Below are 14,571 nucleotides of genomic sequence, written 5' to 3'. Positions count from 1 at the left end.
TTCTTTGCCTCCACCCTTGCCAGGTTGCTGCAGGAAAGCCAGGTACGTGGCTTCAGCTTGAAGGACAGGCCTTTAGGGGCTGTTTTTCAGTTGGGAGTTGTGTGCTTTTAACTTGTAGCTGGCATTCTCCTTACTCCTCCTCAGTGTGTTGTGCACAGATGTACCCTTTGCATATGGCTGCCCCAGAAATAAAGTTATTAACCCAAGATCAACAGAAGGGTTATTGATTACATCCTGAGGCCCTGTGCTAAATGGTTAGGAATCACTCCAACTAGCCCATTGCTCTAAGATTTGAGCCCCATGAATCACTCCTCACATGCTGCACCCTGGTATTTCCCTCCCATCACCTTGGGCCCTGCTTGTCCTTTGTGTAGCACAGGTGCAGAGTGACCCACTCAAGAAAGCACCACACAATGTCTTTGGGCCGTGGTGTGCATCCTTGCGTACGTTTGTGCCTGAGGAGGGAAACGGCTCCAACCTGACCAACGCCTCCAACAGCAGGCAACGCTCTGCAGGGCCAGCCTTGGGGAAAACAGCACCCTAGGCAAACTTGTGTTTTCGCGCCCCTGGCCCCCATGGGCATGGCGCCCCCCCATTGCCCCTCACCCTTGTGGGTGCCCCTTCCCATTGCACCGCCCACACCCTCACCCCTGCACTGTGCCCCCATCGTCCCTAACCCCTGCACACCCCTCCTGCACCCACATAGGGAAACTGACCTGGATGTACGGAGCACCTGGTATTGCTCCTCGCTCCCCCCCCCTCACAGCCCCCTAAGGGGCCCAGAAGAACCTTGGGGAGAGCAGTATCTGTGTGTCACCGCTTGCCTCCCCCATCCATGTTCCTCTTTGGGAGGAAGCTGGGAGAAATCTGGGCGCCCTCCCCCCCACGCAGCACTCCTGCCAGCTAGGAGCAGCTTCTGACTCTACACTGGCAGCACACACCTCTGTACTGCCGCACGGCACCCCCCCGACCATGGCGCCCTGACCCTCCGCCCCACATGCTTGGGGCATGGAGGTGAGATTGCTGCCAGAGGGCTGGAAATTGGATTTATGCACATTTCCAAGTAGCTGAATTGTCTCTGCTTCATGTGCAGCTAATCTGCAGCTCAGGACGTGTGGAGAACTGTCTTCTGGTGGGCCCTGTCACCAGCACTTAGTCAAATTATTCTCAGGATGCTGCTCTCTGAATGCGGAATCTTGGTCACTTATGCCTGTTCACTGTCAAATCAGAGGTTACAAAGGCTGAAGGCTTGATACTCTAATCCACAAATAAAAAGGCCAGAGGACTCCAGCGACAGACTTGCCCCTATATCTGTGCTCCGCAGTCACCCAGGCCATGGAGAGCTCCAGTAACAGACCTGTCCCTATTTCCTCTTCTCTTGCTGATGTAAAGCAGGGTGTGGAAGTGAGTCCCTTGAAATGCTTGGTCAGTGTGTGTAATAATTTGGATTCATAAATTTTCTTGCATTCTGAAAGATTCTAAGATGATTTCCATACTACAGCTAGCAATCCCATTACCCACCCTTGGGGTGAGGCCCAGCAGCTTTTGAACAGCACAAAACGATAGCACCAGTGGTTTAGAAATCCCTTCGTCATGTGAAGCTGCAGGTGGAATGTAGGTAGCTGTTTGGTTATTATCCAAGTTGAGATTTGGCTAGGTTCCCAGGATAACACCCCACCTCTTACCTCATATGCTGTCAGCTGTTTAATAACTACAAGCAGCCAGAGGCTTGGTTCTAAGGCTTATACGAAAGACATTGCCCCATTAGCCCTGTTATGCACTCCAAGGGGAGAGTGCACCCTTCTGAATTGTCAGCAATGCGTCCTGCTGCATCTAGGTGCCCCTGCAGTGCTCCTATCCAAAGCCCAAATGTTCCATTCTGGACCTGTGACTTCAGAGGACAAAGCACAGCTGGCATGTGGGCGATGGCCTTTCCCTGTGCTTTGCTCCTACCCCACAACAGTCCCCCCTAGAGCGTCTTCCCAGGGATTCATTCAGCTGGCCAGAGGGACAGTCCTCTCCATGGTATTGTTACCATCCCCCCCGCACGCACACAATTAGTGGGGCAATTGCATGAAAGCCAATGCTAACTAGGGCAGGGCCATCCACAGCTCACTAAAATCCCTGAGTTGGGGAGTCCTAGTCCAAGCCCCTAGTACACCACACGTCTATGGCGGAGGTGAAAGATGGGCCCAGAGGGCCCTGGCCTCCTGTGGGCCATCCGAGATCCATGGCATGTGGGGGCCAAACACCCCAGACGTTCCAGAAGGAGAGAAAATGACAATAATTCACGTGGGGGGGAGCTGGGGGCCTTGAGTGCTGACCTGCCCTGACTCTGCTTCATTTGTGAGTGCTAACTGGATTGCAGCATCCATCGGTGCATGTGTACTTGGGTAGGGCAGGGCTACCCTGACCTTCTCATCTGAAATTTCCCTGCCCTTGCTGCCACCATTGCATGTCACGGCTGTGGGAAAACGTCTCCCTTCAAGTCTAGTGATGGTGTAGCCTGCTGCTGCCAATTTGGGCAGTGTCACTGCTGCCAGAGGTAGGCCGGCTCTCAGGTCCATGGGGGTGGAGGTGACAGGCATCCTTTTTGTTTCACAGAAGATGCTCTGTGTACAATTAAAACTTGTTTCTGGTAAACCTCATTCCAGGAAAGATGAGCTTTTAACAAAGGGCTTTTGACAGCTGCAGGGTATTTCATTTTTTTAATGCCGAATGAAAAATCAATACATTTTTCTGGGTTATACATATTCAGAACAGGCTTGATATTTCCATTATAATGGAAAATGGGTGTCTGTGCACATCTCGCCTGTCAGAGCTGCACCATTGCATTTTCCAAGCCACTGCTAAATATTTCAAACCTGATTTGATTGTGGTTCATGACAGCTAATGTTTCTCAGCTCTTGAGCCTGCCGGAGGGAGGGGAGGCAAACACACTCTATTTCAGTTCCTTCTCCCCATGCCCCCCAAAGAAATACCCCTCATCCTTTTGCATCAGAGATGTCCATTTGTTAAGGAAAATAAGGCTGAAAGGAAGAGAGAGCTGAGGAGACTCAGATTGTTCAGCCTGGCACACTTCCAGTAGGGATTTGATGACTTCTCTCTGCACTGATTTTAAGCTTTGTTGTCTGGGTTTTGGAAGGGGCAGAAGTGATACATTTTGTTCTGTGATGTTTGGGGACAGAGGCACATTCTCACTACTTACTTAGGCTCAGGGATTTTCTGAATTCTGCTGAGGTCAGAAGATACTTAAATTTTCCAAACTGCTTTTCCTCTGCTCCTTCTCTTTAGTGAATAGTTTAATTTCAAATTAAAAGGAAATGCCGTTGTCTAAAATGATTTATTCATTAAGGAAGAAAAGACACATCCTGGGAATTTGCACTGGGGTGGATTTCAAAATTCTGAAGAGCAGATTTCCTAGCGTTCCTGCCGCTCTGTAATTACAGCTCCTGACGGTACTCTTGGTATAAGCCCATTCTCAGGGATTTATAAAATTGTTCTAAGTATATTTATTTATATAGCACCCATGGATCGTGTTAAGGCAGTGGGGCTCATGGGATCGTGTTAAGGCAGTGGGGCTCATGGAAGGATTTTATTGTTTGTGTTTCACTGAGACTCAATCTCTCTCATGCAAATTGCTTAGCAGCAGCCCCTGAGTCTGCCCAGTTCCTCTGCCTAGGAAGGGTGAAATTCACTTAACTTTCGTAAACCCTGACATGTACAGGGCTTGGGGAAATCCACTTCTCAGCCTGGAGCCACAGCACAGCCATATCCTCCCCATGCCCTCTACTCCAGCTAATGCACAGGAGTAGCAGCTATAGCCCCTCAATGCTATTTGTTAAGGCTCCAGACTGCAGATTAAACAGCACTCGCTGGGGTGGCTCTGTCATCCTGGATTCAGCACACCCTGCTCTGCTCCTGTAAATGAGAGGACCAACATAGAGCTTCTCTCAGACATGCGGAGGGTGCAGAGGTTCCCGAACGCAGTGCTGCAGGTGAACTTCCTCACGCAGCACAGCATCCCCTGTGTCTCCTGCTTAGGGTGCATGCACCCTGGTCACAAAGATGATGGGACTTAATTAGACTAACAAGCTGAGCAGATGTCTCCAGCTTAGAATGTTACTGACTCTTCAGACACTCAGCAAAGACGCAATCTTCTCTCGGGGATCTGCATGGCCATGACTGAAGGCCCAAAGTCAAGCTGGCTTTGAGTTATAAGCCTGGGGGAAAAGGGGACAAGGTTTGTTGTAGTTTTTTCAAGTGGAAAACTTTAGGGGGGTGCTTCAGGCACAAAGTGACCAGTGAGATTTTGCTCCAACTTTAGGTGCATCAGAAAGTCGTGAACAAGTGAAAGCAGTGGATGGGAATGGGCACCAAGTATGGCGAGTACTTGCTATAGTATAAGGTAACACAAGCGCCTTCGTTGTTTTTACAGGGGCTTTTGCCCCTAACTAATCAGAGGATCAGGCTGTCTTTAGGGGTTTGGCACTGGACACGCTTGCCCTAGAGGAGGGTGAGCATTCCCCTCAGCTGCAGGGCTCTCCCGTTGTCCGGCTGAGCTCAGCAGAAGGGTCAGCTCTGTCTTGCCATTGAAGTGTGACTATAGCATGAGTACAAACTTACATGAGGATATTCTAGCCAATTCTAATGAAAGGAAACTACACATCAGAAACCCTTCAGTGTTACTACTCTTGAGAGTTCAAGAGAAAAGGGGTAAGGGAAGAAGCTGGGAGTGGACGACAGGGGATGGATCACTTGATGATTACCTGTTCTGTTCACTCCCTCTGGGGCACCTGGCATTGGCCACTGTCGGAAGACAGGATACTGGGCTAGATGGACCTTTGGTCTGACCCAGCATGGCCATTCTTAAGAGCAGCCGACTCCCCATCAACAAGGCCTTGTCCCTTCAGTGATATGCCCCATGAAATGCAAGAGGAAAGAAGCCCTGACTCAAATGTTTACAGGCGTTTCCCTTCCATCTCAGAGAACAGCTATGTTGAAACAGTCACTTGGGCACACCAGATGCAGAGACCTCATCAGAGAGAGAATTTTGAAATAGGTGCTTGGGAAGGAGGAAAGACCCTGTTTCTTTTTTACTTTGCTCTTTTCTATGTTGAAAGGAGCCACCTTGCCATTAAAAACTGGATCAAATCATTGGTCTTAACTCTGGTCTAATATCTTAACTCTGCTAGTGGACAATTCCTGATATTTCAGACAGAGGTAGTCAATTATTTTTTTGTCAAGGTCCAAATTTTGTGGTCAAGATATAGTCAAGATCCAGACTCCAGAGAAGATAATAAAATATAACAATAATAAGTAAATAAAAGGATTTTGGGGTCCATTCAAAAGTGTCTGGTGGTCTGGATTTGGCCTGCGGTCCGCCTGCTCCAGAAGAAGGTGAAAAACCCAACAGTAGTACATCTAGCAGCTAGTTACGAAGTGCTGCATGGGAAAACGAGGGAAGCTCCTTCCTGACTGTCCAAATGATCAGCGTATACCCTGAAGCCTATGATAACTATCCAACATGTAGATCTGGTATCTACACCTTTACAAATACCAGATGGAAAGGGGCTGTGGGGAGCTGTGAACCTTTACCCCTGGGCTATACTACTAGTGGTAGATCTCAGCTCCACCATTGCTGGAACTTCCCCATGCACGGAGCATTCCAGGGTGGGATGAAGGAGGGGAGGGGCTGTGTCATGGATGGGAGGAGACAAGACAGGAACATTCTTATGAACTGGAGCATAACATTCTTATGCTCCAGTGATTCTGCACCCCTGCTTTGGTCCATAGGGGTCATTCCAACAGGGGAGCCAGGTTAAGACAGTGGTCAGGGCTGCCCCAGTCTGTGCAGGAGACCAAATGAGCCACCGGGGTCCAGGAGAGGCTTGTGCGAGCAAATGGAAGAATATATCCCTCAGTATTTTATCCTCCACCTCTCCTATTTAAAAGCAACCAAACTTCACAAAAATTCTTTTCTGTGAGTAGGAAAATCAGTTCTGCAGCCTCATCCCATTCCTGGATCAGAAAGCTCTGGATGAGGCAGAAGGAAGCGGACGTGATTTGGTTCTCAGAAAAGCAAGCTTTCCAGTGACAGGGGCTTGGTGAATTCCTACTACACGTTACTGTCTGGTAGCTTTCTTTTTAAGTAGCTGACCAATAAAACAAACTGCCTTCACGTCAGTGGGGCTGGGCGCTGAGCAGGGAAGAGGAATTTGCAGTTTGTATCCTTGTTTTTTAATCATTTTTCTACCTTTATTGGTATTCACAGCTCACATTTTCCCGGTTACTGTCAGCCTGGGCTTTCATCCATTTAAAGAGCTCTTTTTTCCCCCTTGTTGTTGATGATGATGGTATAAAGACAGATGGTGTAACTGCTTATGAATGTCCTATTTTATTTCCCCAGAACCAGACAGTTCACTTGAAGACGTATATTATTTCCACATGCTCAGGTTAGGCAGCCCAGACAGTGTCTGAATCCAGCGGCCGGCTACCCCTTCTTCCTCTCCATGCAGACGGTGACACCTCTAGGTCTCAGGTGGAATTGCATGAAGGCTCTAGCACATCAGGCTTATCTTTGTTAGCTAGGGAGGATGTTGCAGCTTCATTGTAGCTGAGGAAGGCTTTAGTTTTTTAGTACATTTCTCTTTCCCCTTTCAGAAATAAGGGAAATGTGTTTTTGTCTGTTGGCTGGAGCAGAGGAGTTAGAGTTGGGAGACCGAGGTTTATATTTCTGGCTATCACTGGCCCCCCTATTTAACCTTGAGTAAGTCACCAACCTCATCTGTGCCTCAGTTTTCTGTTCTGTGAAATGGGGCTGGGGATGCTTTGCCCACCTTGTTAAAGTGCTTTGAGGAGCTGAGAGGAAGTGCACATTTTATTTTACCAGGAGGATCATAGGCTACTTCCTTGTCTGTCTAGTTAAGCAATTCTAGTCTGTGCATCACTGGAGTGTCTTGGAACCAGTCACTATGGGTGAATGTTAATTTGGGACACCCAAAAAGCAAAGACTTGATATTCAAATATTTTTTAACAAAGACCATAAAATCAGTTAACTTTTTAACTCCTGCTTTTTATCCCTGCTTCCCCAGTTAAACAGAAACCTTCTCCACACTTTGGCTTACAGCTTCTCTTAGGCAGTAACAGTTTTTCCCTGAAGTGAGGGGAATTATGGAATTTCAGTTCCCAACTATGAATCCAAATGCTGATTCCACAGTTCTTCCCTCCAGCAAACTCCCTGCTGCTCAGCCCACAAGGAGACAGTTTCTGCATCAATAATTTGTAGTATTGTAATTTTCTGCATATCACTGAAAAATGTCTTTGTCGAAGGATACCATCCATCAGACATCTCACACTGGGAGTCTGAGCTTCCCAGAACAAGACCCCTGCAACTCTCGCAGCTCTAAAGAATTTTGACCTGCAGAGCAGTGGTAGTGGGGTAGATTATGAGCCACGCCCCCTGTTAGACATCATGTGCTACCCATTCTATCCATAGGCCTCGGAGGTAGCGTTTTCAAAAGCACCTCAGTCCTGTTTTCAAAAGCACCATAGTCACGAGCCTGGGTCTCCATTGAAAGTCGATAGAACTTGGGCCAAGTCATATAGAAGTTTTTGAAAATTGTACCTTCAAGCAAATGGCTTGTGTTCGACCAGCGGCACCTAGAGCGCCAAGTGGAGAAAGTTCACAGTGTGGGGCAGTCAGGCCAAAGTCAACCCCGATACTTGCAGCCCCTTGTCAGTCAATTTTGAAACCCCTTGTTAAAAAGCCCCCTTTGCCAGTGGCTACTAATGTACTCCTGATAGAGCTGGTGAAAGCTGCACGTGAGCCATTCCATTCCTGTAAGCTTATGTTGCATGGACGGTGGCTCGTTTCCCTGGTGGTAACCTTCAGTTTACAGGGTGAGTGATCCTCAGGCCCTAGTGACTGACCCACCTTTTACCAGAGGTGGTGCTGTGAACTCATCCATGAGATGGTAGAATTCCTCCTTAATGAACCTAATAGTCCTGCCAACATTCACTCTCTTTTTTGATTGCCTGGAAAAAATAAATTGTTAGAAATGCAAAAAAAAGCATATTCGCTTGTCATCCTCTCAATCCAGTGTCACAGATTATTCCCTTTTCTATTGGTGGTAAAGCTTGTCTACATGAACATTTAGTTCACCACAAACAAGGAAGTGAATCTGCCCTGCTTAGCCTGCCACAGGCCAAGTGTTCTTGTGAACCCTGCTGGGTCAAAGAGGACTAGATCATAGCACATTAATGAACTGCTAATGTGCATCAGTAGGGTCCATACAGACAGCTAGTCTGCAGCAAGCTTCACACTCCAGCTTGCTGCAAACTAATTGTTCGTGTTTGTCACTCAGCGGTGCAACCCCCCCTCTTCTGCTCCCCCCCCCCCCCAAAAAGACACAAGTTTTGCCACGGCAAGTGTCAGTATAAACAGCGCATTGTCAGCAGGAGCACTTGCCTGTCAACAATGTGAACGCCGCTCCGTGGGGGTGGAAGTATTTTGTCAGCAAAAATGCCAACAAACAGTAGCTACACTGCCTGACTTTTAGAGACAGGGTTGTGTTGACACGGCCGTGTTACTAAAAGATGTGTAGTGTAGACAAAGCCTTAGTGAGTCTGTTCCTCTTTGCTAAAGCCCTTGGAAAGGTTGCCATTTCTCACTAGCTTGTTTGGGTTCTGTGAGCTGGGGACAGTTTCTGATAAAGTTGTGCATGTCTGAAGTGCCAGTTCTTCCATATTCAACGTGGGCCTGTCAGTGCTTAGAGTTCTCTTGATGGATTAATACCTGCTTTTATGGCTCCCATCACCATAGTATCTGATGGACTGTGTATGTGTATTTAAAGAGCAGGTAAGTATGTTTGTAGAGAACAAGGGAGCTTGGCTAGAAACTAATTGAACTGTGTTGCTTTAAGAAATATTTCACCATTTCAAGACTAACTTTATGATCCAGTTGTTGGACAATCTTGTTGAAAGTCTGAATAAATAAAAGCAAGATGGCCAAGCATGGCTGGACCTAGAAAAGATGGTGCATGTATTTCCATATCCTCCAGTTTGTTTCAGGAATTTCCTCTTCTCGGCTTATATGTGCGTGGAGAGGAGAGGGTTGTACAACTTAAAAGGAATTCTCTTTAGACTTGGAGGTCATTGTTGGCTAGTAAATGACCTGCTGGGATTTTGTCAGTGGTTGTGAACTGCATAGGAGGGGCAGCGTCCTCAGTTCACTTCCCCAAATGGTACGTTTCCCCAGGGACACTTGTTTTTCTTAAATTTCTCCTTCACTCAGGCAGCAGGTTTCTTTTCACCTTGTGAAGTGCTGCAGCCTGTTGCCTAGAGAAGTGACTGTTCCTGGAAATCGTCCTTATCTGTTTCTCTCTGTGGTGATTAGTATTGGGTAAGTGTGGGTAGTTCCCACCGTAGGGGATCTTGTGGGATATGTTGGCAGAAAAGTTCCAGCCACATCCAGGACTGGAAATGTTGAAACTTCCAAGTAAATTCTGCCCGGTGTGTCATGGGTACACAGTCCTGTCTGCCAGACAAAGAATCTTCCCAGTTAAGGAAAACAGGACATCCCTGGAAAGTGAAGCAGTGACGACAGCACTCCTTTTCCTGTTTCTAGAATTTCACTGGTCTTGGTTTGAGCTCTATTGAAATTACATTAGCCTTGAGACTAAGTGTGTTTGTTTCTTGAAATGTCCCAAACAGTTCGGTGCTTGCAGTCTGAAATGTGGGGAGGTGGAAATCGATCTGAGATTGGTCCTCAGCAGAGTAGCTTGAACTGACCATGCAAGAAACTACTAGCACTGTAGGTTCTGAGGACCCCCAGACACCACAGAAAATAACCAAGCAATCCCAGTTCATGAATGTGAAGGAACTCAACCCATCATCTGTCAGTTTAGCCAGCTCCTTTGGGCAGTTCCGATCACAAAGCAGTCCTGGGAGAGGGGAATCAGAACCACTGGAAGCCAGGTTTTATACATACACCACAAAATTAGCTGCTGCTGAGTGAACTCTTTGATGAGCAAGAGACTCACTCCTTTCTCTACTTCTGCTTTTATTTTTTCCCCCTTTGCTTCTTACATTTTAGAAGAGTCGGTTGAAGATGTGGAAGGGCTGAATGAGACACCGGCTGATCCAGAAGAGCCTACTAAAGAGCAAGAGAGTGGCAATGACAAGGACCAGAACAAATGGACAGGTGGGTTTTGCTTCCATTTCTACCCCAAGTCCAGCCAGCCTTGAGGATAGATAGACGGTCAGCGTGGCTTGTAAGGGCACTTCAGTTGATGCCTTGTTCAGCTCTGTAAATCTGGGCCTTCATATTTCTTCCGTTTGATTTTATTGGAAGAGGGACTTACAAACTCCATAAAATTTTCTAACAGATATTTCAACTTCCATCTATTATCCTTCCTCGTTAGTTCATGTTTTTTATTGAAAATGTGTCCCTTTCCAGCCTCCTCCTCCTGCCTGAAGTTACTAATTCAGTGCCCAAAAGTGTGCTAGGCTTTACAAACAGTTATGAGAGAATCCCTATCCCAAAGTGTTTTCTAGAGACATGGCATGATGGGAAAGGAGGTCACGAAAATGACAAGTCCTGAGTTATGTGGTCATTCTGCAAATTAGCAGGAAAGACATGGGGGGCGGGGAAGCAGAAAGTTACAGGCAAAACAAACTGTTGCTTTGCTTAAAAGGTCTATTCAGGTGACACCATCCAGATGGCATGAAAAGTCATGCTCACAGCTCTCCTATTACTAACACTTTGTTAGTAAGACTGATAGAAGGTTAGTTTGTTTTCTCACCATTTGCTATTTGTATTGCAGTGTCACCCGGGCACGTCTACACTGCAGTAAAAGCCCCGCGGCTGGCCCGAGTCAGCTGACGGGCTCACAGGGCTCGGGCTGTGGGGCTATAAAATTGTAGAGCAGATGTTCAGGCTCAGGCTGGAGTCCAGGCTCTGAGCCTCTCCCCCCGCATGGGGTCCCAGAGCTCGGGCTGCAGCCTGAGCCCAACATCTACACTGCAGTTTTATAGCCCCACCGCCTGAGCCCTGTGAGCCCGTCAGCTGACTCGGGCCAGCCGCAGCTGTGTTGTGGATCTTTATCGCAGTGTAGACGTGCACTGTGCAGACATAACTGTGAGACTCCCCTTGCCCCGAAGAGCCTGCAATCTGGCTATTCCATAGAATCACAGAATCGTAGGACTGGAAGGGACCTCAAGAGATCATCTAGTCCAGTCCCCGGCACTCATGGCAGGACAAGGTATTATCTAGACTTACTCCTTTTTTACTTTTTGCTAGAGTTGTACAAAATTTTGACAACGCAATTGAAAATGCACCATGTTTTTGCTTGTGAGAAGTGAAAAATGTCTCTCTTTGGAAAATCCCTGCTCATTAGAAATGGAGAAATAAGCGGTTTGAGGGTCACTGCCACTCTCGGGAATAGGGTCACTGACCCACTAAAGAAACATTTTTTTTTTTAAATCCTTTTTGCCTTGAGGGAGAAAACAATTTCAGGTTTGTCCTTTTAGCAGGCAGGTAGCAGTTCCCCTTGGCAGCATGGTTGTGCTGACCAGTTCTGTTTACTTGCAGGTAGGGGAATTAAGAGGGATTCTCATTTCCCAGCATCCAAGTCTGAGGAGTTCTGGCACTCTTTCCTGGCAAAGAGAGAGGAACTCAGCAATTCCCCCTTAGGGTTGTTTATGCTGCCTATCTAAAATGTTCCCCTTCCGCAAGGTAGCTAGACAGAAACACAGATCTTTGGCCCCATTGACTCTGTCTTTCGTGGCCAGCACAGAGAGAGAGCACATAGCTCTTCTGCAGGCTGCCATCTCCAGTATAGTTCCCACCCTGATTACAGCTGCTTCTCAATGAACCACAGCTGAAGGCCGCAGGTCTCTGCAGTGCATACAGCCTTACCGGGGTTGGGCATTACAATCTCTGCTTTCATCTCCAGGAAGAGTTTTGATTCTTTCACTTTCAAAGAGCACGTCAAGACTGGGAAAATAGGTTTTGTTTTAACACGTTACGACTCATTTTCCAAGTCTAGACAAGCCTCAACGAGCATGCAGAAATGTTTGTCAATCCGTTCTACGCAGTCCTCCTCCTTCGTCTCCATGCACCATTTTGTTCAAGCTGAGGAAGGAGACCCAACTGATGACAATCCTTTTCCAAAGCTCCTCCCGCGAGGCTGCATATCTCCAGGGAGAGAGGTAAAAGTCTGGCATGGATTAGAAACTGACTAAGATACAACAAAAAGAAGAAATAAACGTTTAGTTTTCACCATGGCAAAAGGTTAACAGTGGAGTGCTCCCAAGTTCCATAATAAGACAGTGTTGTCTGATTTATTGATAACAGGAGAATGGGGCCAAGGGTCAGGTGGCAAACGTGCTGGTGACAGAAAGTTAGGTAGGCTAGAGAAGACTGTGAGGAACTTCAGAAGAGACCTACTTAAACTGTAAGCTCTGTGGGGCAGGGACCACCCTTTTGCTAAGTATTTGTACAGAGAGTAGTACAAGGGGACCCTGCCCGCTGGTTGGAGCCCCCAAACACGACCACAATACAAATAATTCATCATCATCAACCTGGGTGAATGGGCAGCAAGATTGAAGATGAATGAAATTCAGTGTCAACAAATGCAAGGGGAGCACATTGAAAGGACTATTTGAACTATTTGTAAATGTTAATGTATTCCAAATTATCTCACAGTGCTGGCCCATTGGTATTAGTAGCACTGCAGGAGAAAGTTTAAATTTTCAGATTGTTTTCAGTTATATGTTTTAATTTTTTCACATAATTTCTTAGTTTTGTAAAACTTTTTTTTCACCCACAAAATCTAAATGTTGGACTTGGATTTTTAAGGCAGGCTCCTTGTATGATCATTTTCCTGTGAAATTCCTAGCCCATCTTTGGTGTAAGTGCCATGTAAACAAGAAATACTAAAACCAATTTATAGCACCTCAAAGCTTTGCTTAGTGTAAAAATTCTCTAAAGGGAAATAAACTATACTGTGTTAGGCCTCACTGCTATAACTGACTCCACATAGGCAGGTCCCTGCGCTTCCACAGAGCCCCAGGAAGTCAATGGTGCACTGGGCTTGCCCTGGCCAGAGACTGTAGCAATGTCAGGGACACTGAGTTTAGTGGGATTTAAGCACATGCTTAAGTGCTTTGTTGAACTGGGGCCCTAATTTCTGACATGTAATAAAAATCCCTCACATTATTTCAAACCAGAGAAACACCGAAACCTTTTCTTACTGGAGCAGTGTAGCAATGTGATTGTAGCCATGTTGTCCCAGGATATTAGCGGGACAAGGTGAGTGAGCTCTGTGTGGCTCGAAAGCTTGTTCCTCTCACCAACAGAAGTTGGTCCAGTAAAAGATATTGCCTCGCCCACCTTGTCTCTGTAGGTGTACAGAGCAATTATAATTTTACAATTGAGTCCATTCTGCTTCCAGAATCCCCTTAAAGACAATGGAAGATCAGGGCAAGGAGGAAATGCAGGTTCAAGCACTCACGTGAACAGGGCTTTGGACTGAAAGTCAAGAGACTCTGCTTCTGTTCCTGATGTTGTTGTTTGTTTATTTGTAATACGGTAGCACCTAGGAGCTGTAGTTATGCACAGCACCCACTGAGCTAGCCACTGTACAAACAGTCCCTGCTCCAGTGAGCTTACAGTCTCAGTATAAGACAGGAGACAACAGATAGATGCAGATGGATGGGGGAATACAAGGAAACAATGAGACAATAATCCGAGGGTAGCCGTGTTAGTCTGTACCAGCAAAAACAATGAGGAGTCCTTGTGGCACCTTAGAGACTAACAAATTTATTTGGGCATAAGCTTTCGTGGGCTAGAACCCACTTCATCAGATGCATGCAGTGGAAAATACAGTAGGACGATAGATATATATAATATACATACATACACAGAGAACCTGAAAAAATGGGTGTTGCCATCTCAGCTGTAACGAGGGTAATCAATTAAGGTGGGCTATTATCAGCAGGAGGAAAAAAAACTTTTGTAGTGATAATCTGGATGGCCCATTTCAAACAGTTGACAAGAAGGTGTGAGTAACAGTAGGGGAAAAATTAGCATGGGGAAATAGTTTTTACTTTGTGTAATGACCCATCCACTCCCAGTCTTTATTCAAGCCTAATTTAATGGTGTCCAGTTTTAAAATTAATTCCAGTTCTGCAGTTTCTCATTGGAGTCTGTTTTTTAAGTTTTTTTCTTGGAGAACTGAGACTTTTAGGTCTGTAGGGAGGTTGAAGCGTTCTCCGACTGGTTTTTGAATGTTATAATTCTTGATGTCTGATTTGTGTCCATTTATTCTTTTGCGTAGAGACTGTCCGGTTTGGCCAATGTACATGGCAGAGGGGCATTGCTGGCACATGATGGCATATATCACATTGGTAGATGTGCAGGTGAACGAGCCTCTGATGGCGTGGCTGATGTGATTAGGTCCTATGATGGTGTCCCTTGAATAGATATGTGGACAGAGTTGGCAACAGGCTTTGTTGCAATGATAGGTTCCTGGGTTGGTGTCTTTGGTGTGTGGTGTGTGGTTGCTG

The 14,571-nt window shown here is 46.5% G+C and overlaps 1 protein-coding gene across 1 annotated transcript in view; it reads left to right on the top strand.

The window, feature by feature from the left end:
- Positions 1–14,571, top strand: part of ZFHX3 (zinc finger homeobox 3) — a 176,912-nt gene that overhangs the window by 115,320 nt on the left and 47,021 nt on the right. The window contains exon 4 of the mRNA XM_065416524.1: positions 10,097–10,171. Coding sequence (XP_065272596.1) covers positions 10,097–10,171 — 75 coding nt within the window. The remainder of the gene's footprint in view (positions 1–10,096; positions 10,172–14,571) is intronic.

Source organism: Emys orbicularis, chromosome 14 (genome assembly GCF_028017835.1).
Source record: "Emys orbicularis isolate rEmyOrb1 chromosome 14, rEmyOrb1.hap1, whole genome shotgun sequence".
In the NCBI taxonomy this organism is placed as follows: Eukaryota; Metazoa; Chordata; order Testudines; family Emydidae; genus Emys; species Emys orbicularis.
This window is presented reverse-complemented; position numbering and strand designations above follow the sequence as displayed.